Source organism: Scyliorhinus canicula, chromosome 4, assembly GCF_902713615.1.
Source record: "Scyliorhinus canicula chromosome 4, sScyCan1.1, whole genome shotgun sequence".
NCBI classification, from domain to species: domain Eukaryota; kingdom Metazoa; phylum Chordata; class Chondrichthyes; order Carcharhiniformes; family Scyliorhinidae; genus Scyliorhinus; species Scyliorhinus canicula.
The window spans coordinates 59455585-59469654 of record NC_052149.1 but is presented as its reverse complement, the minus strand read 5'-3'; the positions used below and the strand labels follow the sequence as shown (position 1 = coordinate 59469654).

Below are 14070 nucleotides of genomic sequence, written 5' to 3'. Positions count from 1 at the left end.
ACAATACATTAGATGAAACACTTGGAAATTGGAAAAGTAGCTGAACAGCTACCGTGAACTTTGCAAAATATTTTGTGCTAGAACTGGATAAAAAGCACGAATCTTGACCATCTATGGCACACCCATTCCTTTAGCTATTATACTTGGACAAGAAGAGAGTAACCCTGTAGTACCTCATCTTAAGTGATTGCTCTTTGTGAGCCTAGACTGTGTCACCAGGCTAGTTGAATATTGCAAGGGTGGAGGAGGCACGATCACCAGTTCAATCTTTCACTCCCACTGCAATCATACATGCAATTTCCAATGAGCCACTTAATATACATGAGGAACAGGAAACGTGTTCCAACCATGTGAAAGCAAGGTAGTTGCCCGTGGTTATCTGCTACTGAGTTAGCTATGCTCAACAAGGACATCATTCCATTTAAGACATTGGCTTGGAATTTGCTGAAAAGTTGCACTGTAGTAATAGTGCATCTATGGTGCCATCATCACTGTGGCACAGATTTAACAAAATTTCTGCGTTGGTAACTCAGGCCTTTTCCTACTTGGAGGAATCCAAAACAGGTAGAGCATTTAGAAGTGGAATCAAGACGCAATTTTCTCCACATTGAGTGGAACGGAAGTCAAGAACTCACTTTGTCAAAAGGCTATGGATGCAAGGCCAATTTAAAATTTCAAGGTGTATATCAATCCTACGATTTACCTACCAGACTTTAGAACATAGAACGATACAGCGCAGTACAGGCCCTTCGGCCCTCGATGTTGCACCGACATGGAAAAAAAACTAAAGGCCATCTAACCTACACTATGCCCTTATCATCCATATGCTTATCCAATAAATTTTTAAATGCCCTCAATGTTGGCGAGTTCACTACTGTTGCAGGTAGGGCATTCCACGGCCTCACCACTCTTTGCGTAAAAAACCCACCTCTGACCTCTGTCCTATATCTATTACCCCTCAATTTAAGGCTATGTCCCCTCGTGCTAGCCAACTCCATCCGCGGGAGAAGGCTCTCGCTGTCCACCCTATCTAACCCTCTGATCATTTTGTATGCCTCTATTAAGTCACCTCTTAACCTTCTTCTCTCTAACGAAAACAACCTCAAGTCCATCAGCCTTTCCTCATAAGATTTTCCCTCCATACCAGGCAACATCCTGGTAAATCTCCTCTGCACCCGTTCCAAAGCTTCCACGTCCTTCCTATAATGAGGCGACCAGAACTGTACGCAATACTCCAAATGCGGCCGTACTAGAGTTTTGTACAACTGCAACATGACCTCATGGCTCCGGAACTCAATCCCTCTGCCAATAAAGGCCAACACACCATAGGCCTTCTTCACAACCCTATCAACCTGGGTGGCAACTTTCAGGGATCTATGTACATGGACACCGAGATCCCTCTGCTCATCCACACTACCAAGAATTTTACCATTAGCCAAATATTCCGCATTCCTGTTATTCTTTCCAAAGTGAATCACCTCCCACTTCTCCACATTAAACGCCATTTGCCACCTCTCAGCCCAGCTCTGCAGCTTATCTATGTCCCTCTGTAACCTGCAACATCCTTCCGCACAGTCTACAACTCCACCGACTTTAGTGTCGTCTGCAAATTTACTCACCCATCCTTCTGCGCCCTCCTCTAGGTCATTTATAAAAATGACAAACAGCAACGGCCCCAGAACAGATCCTTGTGGTACGCCACTCGTAACTGAACTCCATTCTAAACATTTCCCATCAACTACCACTCTCTGTCTTCTTTCAACTAGCCAATTTCTGATCCACATCTCTAAATCACCCTCAATCCCCAGCCTCCGTATTTTCTGCAATAGCCGACCGTGGGGAACCTTATCAAACGCTTTACTGAAATCCATATACACCACATCAACTGCTCTACCCTCGTCTACCTGTTCAGTCACCTTCTCAAAGAACTCGATAAGGTTTGTGAGGCATGACCTACCCTTCACAAAACCATGCTGACTATCCCTAATCATATTATTCCTATCTAGATGATTATAAATCGTATCTTTTATAATCCTCTCCAAGACCTTACCCACCACAGACGTTAGGCTCACCGGCCTATAGTTAACGGGGTTATCTCTACTCCCCTTCTTGAACAAAGGGACCACATTTGCTATCCTCCAGTCCTCTGGCACTATTCCTGTAGCCAATGATGACCTAAAGATCAAAGCCAAAGGCTCAGCAATCTCTTCCCTGGCTTCCCAGAGAATCCTAGGATAAATCCCATCCGGCCCCGGGGACTTATCTATTTTCACCTTGTCCAGAATTGCCAACACTTCTTCCCTACGCACCTCAATGTCATCTATTCTAATAGCCTGGGTCTCAGCATTCTCCTACACAATATTATCTTTTTCTTGAGTGAATACTGACGAAAAGTATTCATTTAGTATCTCGCTTATCTCCTCAGCCTCCACACACAACTTCCCACCACTGTCCTTGACTGGCCCTACTCTTACCCTAGTCATTCTTTTATTCCTGACATACCTATAGAAAGCTTTTGGGTTTTCCTTGATCCTACCTGCCAAAGACTTCTCATGTCCCCTCCTTGCTCGTCTCAGCTCTCTCTTTAGATCCTTCCTCGCTTCCTTGTAACTATCAAGCGCCCCAACTGAAACTTCACGCCTCATCTTCACATAGGCCTCCTTCTTCCTCTTAACAAGAGATTCCACTTCTTTGGTAAACCACGGTTCCCTCGCTCGACCCCTTCCTCCCTGCCTGACTGGTACGTACTTATCAAGAACATGCAATAGCTGTTCCTTGAACAAGCTCCACATATCCAGTGTGCCCAACCCTTGCAGCCTACTTCTCCAACCAACACATCCTAAGTCATGTCTAATGGCATCATAATTGCCCTTCCCCCAGCTATAACTCTTGCCCTGCGGGGTATACTTATCCCTTTCCATCACTAACGTAAAGGTCACCGAATTGTGGTCACTGTTTCCAAAGTGCTCACCTACCTCCAGATCTAACACCTGGCCTGGTTCATTACCCAAAACCAAATCCAATGTGGCCTCGCCTCGTGTTGGCCTGTCAACATATTGTGTCAGGAAACCCTCCTGCACACATTGTACAAAGAACGAGATAATGTACTCGAACTATATCTTTTCCAGTCAATAGACTGATAGATGCTATAATATAATATAATCAATAGATGCTAGACTTTCTAGCATCTGGAAAGGTATTGCTTGTGTGAGTGGTGACTGCAGATGTACCATCATTGAGATACGTTGTTCCATCTCATTGAATAAAGGTCCTGGTTATGGGACTACAACTCAGCAGTCGCATTGATCTGTGGTATAGTATACTTTAGGAAACCCATGATATGAATGAACACCATATCCATTTGGGTATCTTAGCCTATCCAAGGTGCAAGAGATGGAGCACAGGAGTTGCTTGGCTTTAGTCACCCCCCGAGAGATGCTACTACTGATGCCTCAGGCTATTGCAAGTAGAGCCAAGGGCAATATCAGTTAAATAACCACATGCTTGCAGTTCTGGTCACCACATTATCAGAAGGACGTGGAAGTTTTGGAGAGAGTGCAAAGAAGGTTCACCAGGCTTCAGTTTGGGTAAATTATGTTTCATGTGCAACTGAAACTCAATGTGCCGCTGCTAAAATAGTAACTGCTAAACACTCAACAAATTATACTTGAATAAAACATTGATTGGTTTAGGGCAAAAATGTGCACAAAGTTCAATTACAAACAAAATGCACTGGGAAATAATGATTAATATAGATTTTGATTGTGGAGAACAATACTTATACAAATGAACAAGTAACAACATGTAGAAATTGTGCATATATTTTATTTATAAATTGTTCACAAAAAATCCAGTGATTGAATAAACAGAAACTGTGCAGAAATCACAGAATAATAAGAATTAATCCATTGGCTCTGTATGATAAATTGACCAAAAGCACAAATCTTAAATGGAAACACTGATAAACACCTCACACAGGAATGTTAAAAACACACACACACACACACACACATATCCCTGAATTTCTGTAAACTTTAGTTCCAAGGTTTTAGCCAAAAATATCAAGAATGCAATCACTGCCAAATTTGGATTAGTGGAGAAGAGCACAGTACTTATGAAAAATTGAACAGTCAACCACAATTTCCTCCGCTGCTCCATTGATGCCATTTTTATCAGCCGGCATCATTTTCCTACCTGAAACATACTCGAGTCATACCTGCGTCGACGTCAACACATCAAACCCTTCCCTTCATCAAATAACACTTGTATTACATTAGCAACTACTCTGATATTTCACATTACCTTTGCAAATATGAATTTCCAGCTTTCAATTCAGCAATATCTGAAAACTATTTGTTAAAAAGTACTGACAGAGCAAAACATTACAGCCTTTCATTAAATTTTGGAAGCACGCACCTCAAAAAGTAGACTAATTACTTCTCAGTTTGTTCTCCATTGGTCACATTAGAGAACAAAAGCGACTATTCAGAATGCCAGATTATCAACTACCAAACAAACAAGCTCATTTCTAAATATAAACTACCAGCCTTTCATTTGGTTGTTGGAATTGATTGTGCATTACTGACCAGAGCCAATAAAAAGCTACGCATAACTACATTTACCCATTGATTATAATCCCAAGACAGTCATACTTCACAGGTTTCTACCAAGTAAACAAAGAGCCATAATTTATATGAACAAAATTATAACATTAGTTGTATATATTTACAAAGGACTTTGAGCTGTATTGTAGTTGCCAGTTGATAACCTGTGATTTTGTCATTGTACATTTTCGGGCCCTCGGTGTTGAATATTTAACCTGACCTACATTAGAACACGTTAGAATAGTAAATTTGAGAATATTTGTACAAAAACTGGTGCCTACAAAATAGCGTATACATATCTTAGGGAATTCTTGGCTTTTGAAAGAGTCATAAACAGTCCAGTTCGTTAAAACAGTTTGGGTAACTGTCGGAGTCGATTCACATCCAGAATGTTACCCACTACATCACGGCTTTTTGTAAACTTTTGTTTCTCAGAAGCATTTGGCCTCAATTTCTTGGAAAAATCCTCAGCTCTTTCAATTCCATTTTCCTTTTCAGGGTGCTTGGCACAACATATTTCTTCAGCAAACATATTAATTTTGGGTTTTGGATTATTTTGAATCTGCTGACAATCTTGGGCCCGTGTGTCCTTACTCTGCGGTTTTGAGGAAGCAACCTCATTGGTAATGTTTTTTAGAATGTTTCCATCGCTCTTAGAGAAAGATTCCAAGGTACAGTGGTTCTTAATCTGGACCTCAACCATTTTTTCAGACCTTTCTTTTCCCACAGAGAGTCTTTCTGAATCAGATTTTATGGGCTGTATGATAGTACCTGACAAATCGTCCTCTTCGTCACTGCTGTGGACATCCTCCACAAGTCCATATCTCCTCATGTATTTACGTGTAGCAAACGACATGTTATTGGGTGAAATCAGGCTTAGGCCTACCATGCTTCTGTCTGCGCTCAATTCTAACAGACTACTTAGGGATGTTGATTCACAGTTACCACCATGTCGGAGAGACATTTGGGAGAGCTGAGCATCATTCAGGTACTTCAGAGCTATAGCATTGGCCTCCATGCTGAGGTCAGCTCCACCAGCCCCAAGTCCACTTGTGCCAACATTGACAAAGGACATGTAGTTCAATCTTGGGATTACTGCTTCAGGGTTTATGCGAGCCAATGTGCTAAAAACAAGAAAAAAAAAGGTTACAAATGCATATACTATCCACACATTTATAAAAAACATTCTGCATCACATTGCTATGCACATCAACAAGTAACATTTCCAGAGATGTGATGCTTTATTAGATCTTTGAAAGTACAAAGTTTTTTGTGGCCATATGCAAGCAAATGCAAAATACATTATGCACCAGTGACATTACACAAACAGTTAATCTACAATGTTGGAAGAGGAAGGAATGTTTGTCAGAAGAGAAAATCTTCCTACTCTTTGACAGTCGGCCTAAAAAGGCAAATGGAACTTAGAGGTCAGCACCTTTTTCAGCACTCCCTTTGCGATAATCAGGCTGAATTATGAACAAGTGCTGTTGAGGTTGAACATACAACTCCACTCATGGATCAAAAAGCTACCAAGTGAACAAATACAGTGAGACACGCTAGACCGGGATTCTCTGTTAGCTGAGGCCAAAAAATCAAGACATGTGATTTGCCAGAGAATAGCTTCCAATGCCAAAAATTGCAGCAGGTGCCGATTTGACACCAAATCGTGATTCGCCATGTCCTCGAAAACGCCATCAATGCGTTTCACTCTGCACTAAGTAGGCACCATTTGCATATCATTAGCGGGCCCGACAGGGTACTCTTCAGGGCATCCGCGATTCTCCACCTCTGATGGAAGATTGACAAGTCACAGTCCAGGGCAGTGTTCAGAGTTCCTCAGTTCAATCAACAAGGCCAGGTATGGGGATATATGTGCTCGTCACAATACAAAAGTCCTCACATAGCGAAGAAGTCCACATCAGCAGAACCTGGATATCAGCCAGGCTTGGGTTGACAAGTGGATATTTGGAGCACATAGTACGGTCTATACCCACTTTCAACCAGAAAAGGCTCAATCATCGCATCTTGGTCACCATTAAACACAAAAAAGCACCAGCCTTACAAACGCTTCAGCTTCATGCCCTGGGAATTGTGTCAAATGCCCAACTTCTCTGACACCATAAAAGCTGCTCAAACGTCTACATGGTTCAAGTATGTGGTGGATTACTTGCTATTATCTGAATGAACAAGCCAACACACTAACAAATCTTTACTATCCAGGACAGAACAATTCCTCTTGGTTGGTGCCTGCCACTGGACTAAGTGGCATTCCCTCCACTAATAATAATCTTTATTGTCACTGGTAGGCTTACATTAACACTGCAATGAAGTTACTGTGACAATTTCCCAATTGCATTGAGACTTTAGTTCACAGGACAAACTGCAACAAAGTTATCCAAGGTGCTATAACCTCCCAGTGCTATAATTTCTACAAACTAGAAAGGCAACAGCACGGTAACAGTCACCAATTATACCATTATCCTGAATTCAACATGTATTATTTCTCCTTGATTATTGCGGTCGAAATTCTGCAATTCCATCTGAATTCACTATCACCAGGGGTATAGTGGTTCAAGGCAGCAGCCCACCACCAGCTTCTTTGGACTACTTGTAATAATTGATTAATAAACCATTGCTAACATATCACATTCCAGAGGAAAGAAAACTGTGAAAATTCCAAGTTAAGTTATTTTTGACCCCATTCAAACAAGTCTATCTAACTGAGCAAATGCAATCCTTGTGGGTAACCTGGGGCTGAGAGCATGTCCGTACTGTTCATCTGCTAACCTAGTCTTTCCTTTAGGCTACTGTTCCCTGGTGGGAAGTGGTTTAAATAGGAACATTTTGAAGTCAATTATTTTTTAATTACTCTTACTGTTGAAATTTCTCCAAATTGGCAGCCGTGTGATTCTTACCTTGGAACGAGATGACATTATCTAAAAAGGTCTAAGAACAAGCAAGTGATTTTGAAACATAGTTTCTTCAATGTTACATTAGTTTATCAATACCTTGCATTTTCAATTTTGCTTTTGGTCTTGGTCATACTGGAAGATTCAAGATCAATTTTCACTCCCATTTTCTTCAGTTGTCTCAGGGTTGCGCTCAGAACATCATTATCTTCCTTTTGACGAGTCTGGTGTTCAGAGCGTTTGTTCCTATTGTCAGTGAGCTGCACAGAGGCTTCTGATTCAGCATCTTTATTCTCTGTTCCCTGGTTTTGTTTTGCAGGAGAAGATTCTAATAGCTGGTTCACCTGGCCCTTATAGAAGATAAACAAACATTTTTTTAAACCTTCTAATTGTGTTATCAGTTTTACAAACTGCATGCATATTTTTGTGGCAATTTCTACTTTTACAACCTGGGCGTAGATGGGCTGCCGGCACAACGGAGAATCCAGACAGCAGAGAATCTAGCCCCATAACCGTTACATTCATTCAATAAAACGTGGAGGAAGAGAATACCAATTAGTTTTGACAACAAGAAAAAACATTTATTAAAAGATGGAAAAATTGGATTGTATTACAATACTCCTTTACTCCTCTTGAGCTTCACAATTACACATGGATTTTAAGGTTAACAGACTTCTGTGGATTTCTCTTCAGAATTTCCCAGATATAGTTTCCAAACACCATGCCAAAAGAAAAGTCTGCTTTAAAAGTTTTGTTCACAATAATGTTAGCAGTTTGCATTCTGAAATACAGTCCAGATTTTCCAAATTATACTTTTAAACAAATTTCCGCTCCACTTCTAACAGCCAGTCCAGAAGCTTCAACTTCTCTTTCTGGATTTATTTGTCTTGACTGTCAGACAAGCTGTTCACAATTGCTGTAATCATCGATTTCCAGGCTTTCGTAAAATGCCATCAGCTGTTTGATTGACTTCTGGGGTCTGTTGTCCCACTTTAAATCTTGTTGCTGCAATGTCTCAACTCCGAACACTTTTTAAAAAAACTCTTCCTTGAGCTGTTCAGAACAATTACCTTGGTCTCTTTTCTCTCAACTTCAGTCATCTTAAGAAATTCTTTCTGTCCCAATTCCCATGGTTATCTGGACAGAAACTGGTATTCGAGGATGCCGAAGATAAAAGCAAAATACTGCAGATGCTGGAATCTGAAGCAAAAACAGGAAATGCTGGAAATTCTCAGCATCTGTGGAGATGGAACACAGCTAACGTTGAGTCTGCATGACTCTTTCAGAACCTGGAAGCATGGAAAGCCAGTCTCTCAGCAACTGCCATCCTGTCGCGCTTTCCCTGGCAGAGTTGAGATATGTTTACTCACTGATGTCATGTCTCCAATTGCAATAGATCCAGCTAAAACTTAGAAGCTTTTTTAAGTTACAAGGGCCTAGAGTTGATAAGCAATGCCCGCATACCTCTGCTGGCTTATTTATTCTTCAAGCCATAGCCCTCTCCAAGAACAATAGACACACAGTTGGAACTTAACCAATCCCACACATACAAACTCCTTTATCTGGCATGAATCTAAATCTGGGTTTTACTCTTCCAGGCACAGTAACATTACAGTAAATACACTTAAAACTATACCTTATTTCTAAGGTTTACCAATAAAAATCTAAATCCCTTTGTTTTCCTCATACTTCACTAATGGCATCTTACCTTTGTTATAACGCCTCATCATGCAGACATTTTAGCTAGGGGAAGAGGTACTGAAAACGTCAACCCAGTTTACATTTGTGTCATTTTCCAAATTAGTCCAACAATAGTATCTGTCAAGCACCTCTGATGCAGAATTCAGGCATTCAGTCCGTCATTGGTTTGCAGACAGAAATTATGGATCAAATTATATAGGCCTATTTTCGAATTAACTCAGCTTGCATAACTACATGCAAGCAAAATTAAACTTTATCCGAATGCAATATCTTTGAATTGCCAAACACGACAAAATTAGGGAAGCACAATGTCTCTTGTACCAAACGGTGAAGGATTCCGCCTGGATGTAAGCAAAACCACTCACTTTAAGGAAGTCACAAAAATTCAGAGGACAAATCTAACCTGCAAGAAGCTTACAGTAGGATTTCCCAAACTGTGGGTTGCGATGAGGCCACAGTGTGGCCGCATCAAGCTGTGCATAGATCCTTGGTAAGATACCAAATGCTGAAGGTTGGGTCTGACTATGTTGCCACAGAATGCTCCAAGTAGTTGGCCCGTACTGTACCACCTGTCACTTGTGGAAACATTTATCCAGAGAAACACCTTTGACCACAAATCCATCAGGCATGTCCTGGAGCAGTGTTTTTCAACTTTTTTTCTGGGGACCCATTTTTACCAACCGCCCAACCTTCGCGACCCACGCCGGACGACCTTCGATCTGTGCGACTAACCATTTTCTCTTACCTTGTTTGTTGCTGACAAAAATGGAGGAAATGGTTTTGGGTCCCTTTGGCCCCCTGAACTTGAAAAGACAGACTGCGAACATATAAAAAAAATGCGGCCGCACTGCGCATGTGTGTCCGATCATCGGTGCGCATGCGCATAATTTTGAGCATGCGCACCGATGATTGGGCACGCATGTACAGTGTGGCCGAATTGGTTTTAATTGTTTCTGGCCATTTTGAAGGCCGCTCGCAGCCGGCGTTATTAAAAGCTAGCTGCTGCGGCTGTTGCGTGCGGATTTACGCTACCGGGAGCGCCGTGACCCTCCTGACACACGTGCCGAGTTTGATAATGCCTGTCCTAGAGGTACTACAGGAAAAGGAGTTTGTGGATCCAATCGGATGGTTCCCTAAGCAGACTGTAAAAGTTATTTGACAGAATGCTTCATCACCAGAACTCAAACAAAACCTAGTGAGAAAGGTCCTCCTCATCAGATCCTTCCTATACGCTCAGAGTCCTATACTATCCGCACGTTTCCCTCAAGGTGGCTATGGTGGGGAAAATACCGTTGTCCATCTCCTTATGGAATGTGTCTTTGCAAAGATGGCCTGGAGAGAGATGAAGTGGTTTTGGTGTGGTTCATTCCGAGCAGCTCCATGATGCAGGACTTTGTGCTCTATGAGCTGTTCCCAGGGACGCACACAGAAACAAACATCAGCTGTTGCTGGAGGATCATCAACTCGGTGAAAAACGCTCTTTTGTCTTCCCAAAACGTATCAGTCTTCTCGTGCAGAGAGTTGCCTCCGGCTGAGTGTTGTAGACTGGCACATTCCAAACCCCAGGACTACGTGCTGGGGATGCACTAAAGCTTGGGGCAGCTGCTGCAGAAGTTCAATGGGGAAAGGTTACTATCTATGCCCTTTCAGTCATAGTACATTGAGGGGAGGTAAATGTATAGAATCCCTCAGGCTGTATGACTCGCATTGATTGTATACAGTGGGTATTACATGTATCACAATTGTTTTGAAGCACTTGAGTGCAACTTTATCTATGTAGACAACTTAAATACCTTTGTACTAGCTGTATTGACCTCCTAGAAATGTCTGTAATGGTTTCTTTGACTGCACTAAAGCACCTCAAGAGTGCAACATGATCTATGAGAAAACCTGAATGTTATTACACTGTGATGTCAGTTTGAAATGTTTTTCTAGATATTTTGTGAATAAAGTACATTTTTTGCAACAAAAAAATGGAATCACAGAGGTACTTTTTTGGGGTCACGAGCTGCACCTCTTCCAACACCAATGTCGAACATGGAGAGGAGATGGAGTAGTACAAAGGTTCTGGCAGTGAAGCCTTGGACCAATGCTATCAAACAGCATGGGGCTGACAGTGAGCCCTAAGCAACCTTTAATCCATTAACATTACAAACCACTTTTAGCTGCAAGTTTGAGCATGTTTGTGCACTGAATTGGCATAGGCAGAGGCCAGTAAGCACAACAAAGTCACTGACCGAGTGCGGGAAAAACTGTGAGAGTGGGTGTGTGTGTGGTCAAGTAGCTGAGCTAGGAAGACGAGTGACCATTTCAAACTGTGCTTCTGCTCGTGTTCCCTGTTATACCTTATTGAAGCACAGCAGCTCTTGCTTTGCCAGCAGCAGTAACTAGGGCAAAAGGGAGAGGTGTGGCAGCGGGGTTGCATGGGTGTGCGCAAGTGAAAGCCGTCAAGAAGGGCTGGTGAGCGAATGGAGGGAGAGAGGCTGAGAAGAGGGGCTGAATACAATGTGTGGGTGGGCTTTGGAGGTAAGCGGTTTGACCAGGATTTCTGTCAACAGGGAATATGGAGAGTTGGCTGAAACCCGCAGGAGTACATAAAGTGCTTCGCAAAAATGTTATTTTAAAAACTCAGTTTTTCATACATACGGATTTTATATTGATCTATAAATACACAAACTTTGATAATTATACACTGAATTTTACTATGCTGCTTTACTAAAATCAGAGCTCCCATTCCTGACTGATTAACATAACTGCTGCTGGCCCTTGGGAAAGAACAGTATCAGGCTCTTAGTTGGATAACTACCTGCACATGCTGTGTTGGATCACACAAATTGTTAAATATTGGGTAACTAACTACCTACTCACTTGGATACCAGGAATCTTACTGGCAATTTTAGACTTTCCAACATCAGTGAATATACCATTGGAAGGGAAGGAAAACATGAAAGAAAAATATCCAAAAATTCTGTAAACAAATTGCCATGAAATACAGCACAGAAACATAATTAAAATATAACTGCACACTTACCATTAAATTCTGGTAAAACCTTTGTTCATCTTGAAATGGGGAGTTATTATGTGATTCAGTGATATTGCCATCATTTCTTTCTGTTTCTTTATTATCTATATGATGTGGTACATCTAATAGGCTACTTTGCAGGTATGTACTTGCACTTTCTCCCAGCACGGGGCTCTGAAAAGTGATATGAAGGTCCCAGCAATTTTTCGCACACTCAGGTGAACAGCTAAAGGGCAATGAAATTGAAAGTTTATTCATCAATGCACAGAAAGATTTTGGATACATGCGAAATAAATGGAAACAAGGCCAGCTGCAAAATGCTGCCACATAGTGGTAACATCATGCGCTTGCATGAGGGAGGCAGAAGTTTTTAAATTGATAAAAGTTGAAAAGACAAGGTAATTTGGTTTCGCTACCACTGGAAAGTCTGAGAAATCCATGTTCAGTCCAGAGAAGGGCAAAATAACCTTTCCTGTGCTAAAACCTTTGTATATATAGTTGCCATAGACTGGTGACTTTTTAAGGTCACTTCACATTGCATCATCAAAGTATGGTTTCTGCAACTTCATAATTTCAGCGTCCATCTTTCTCCCCTGCCAACCAAAAGATCAACATGGCCACACTTTTTGTACAGTCATAGCTTAACAATTGTGATTGAAGTATTCAGTTTTATAAAAAATGGTAAACCATTGAGGTTTTTGTCCAATTAGAGCATCCAAGAAGTGCAAGGACAAAAACAAAATGAATCATGATGCTCTGAGTCTCCTGCAACAGTCACCATCACATCTGGACAGGATTACTACTTGTACAGTTTTCCAATAATCAAAAGCAGAGCGCACAAGCACCTTGTAGTTAACACCAATCATGATTTCTAATGAAAGGCAAACATTGCATACTTCTCAGTTTCTGTTCTATCCTGCTAGATGTATTTGCAGTGTCTAAAGACAACAGCAAAGCAGAGAGAGAACCTCTCAGTTGTGGAGGATATCAGCATTGTCCTTTATGTCTAACTGCAGTTTTAATCTATCGATAGCTTTAAATGTAAATTTAATCGACCTGCACTCAAATTTTTTAATTGCTCAATTTCCTCCCGATGCAAAATGATATTCTATGTTTGAAAGTTATTTTCAATTATTTCAATTTATTAGAGTCTTACTTTTGTTCATCAGCAGCTTGATCAGAACTTTCTGTTGTGCCCTGACTGTTCTCCACAAAGCTGTGTATGTCCACTTCATTCAGGGAAGAGGCAATACTGGTGTGACTGGTGTCCTCAGTTTTAAGAGAGAGAGCCATTTCTTCATTCGATAATTCAGAATCATTCAGCTTTAGGTTGGGTACAGATTGATGTGCCTCTTGTCCCTCAGGCGGGCACCAGAACAAACTGGCACCTAAGAAAGAATAATTAAGTCATGTTAATAAAGTATTAAGAGAATACCCTCTTTTCAAAATGTGCTACTGTATCATTATTGTTCATCTGAATTATCAGAGCAAGCAGACTTGGTCTTGATTTAACAGCACCTCTAATGTAGTAGTGAAGCACATCCAAAGTGTCAGTTAACTTCATTTATTCATGTTTTGGGCTCAGGATCTCTAGATTAGACTAGCGTACAGAAATAGGCAGATAATGAAATCCCTCAGCACAGTGCCACTGCTCAAGGGTTCCATGCACAGAGGTCAACTCATGGTTCTGGTCATTTACTAACAGCAGAATGGAAGTGCAAGGTGCCATATTTACAGGCAATAGCGGTCAGTCAAAAGCTACTAGCTGAGGCGAGTACCAGCAGAATTAAGTGTGTATTGTCTATTTTGTACACACGCTCCCAGTGTCTTACGC

At 41.3% G+C, this 14070-nt stretch overlaps 1 protein-coding gene across 1 annotated transcript in view; it reads right to left on the bottom strand.

The window, feature by feature from the left end:
* Window positions 1–3805: 3805 nt before the first annotated feature.
* The window catches only part of stil (STIL centriolar assembly protein), a 72146-nt gene continuing 61881 nt past the window's right edge, over window positions 3806–14070 (bottom strand). The window contains exons 13-16 of the mRNA XM_038794313.1: window positions 13393–13624; window positions 12246–12462; window positions 7613–7863; window positions 3806–5728 (exon numbers count right to left, since the gene is read on the bottom strand). Coding sequence (XP_038650241.1) covers window positions 4951–5728; window positions 7613–7863; window positions 12246–12462; window positions 13393–13624 — 1478 coding nt within the window. The 3' untranslated portion in view covers window positions 3806–4950. The remainder of the gene's footprint in view (window positions 5729–7612; window positions 7864–12245; window positions 12463–13392; window positions 13625–14070) is intronic.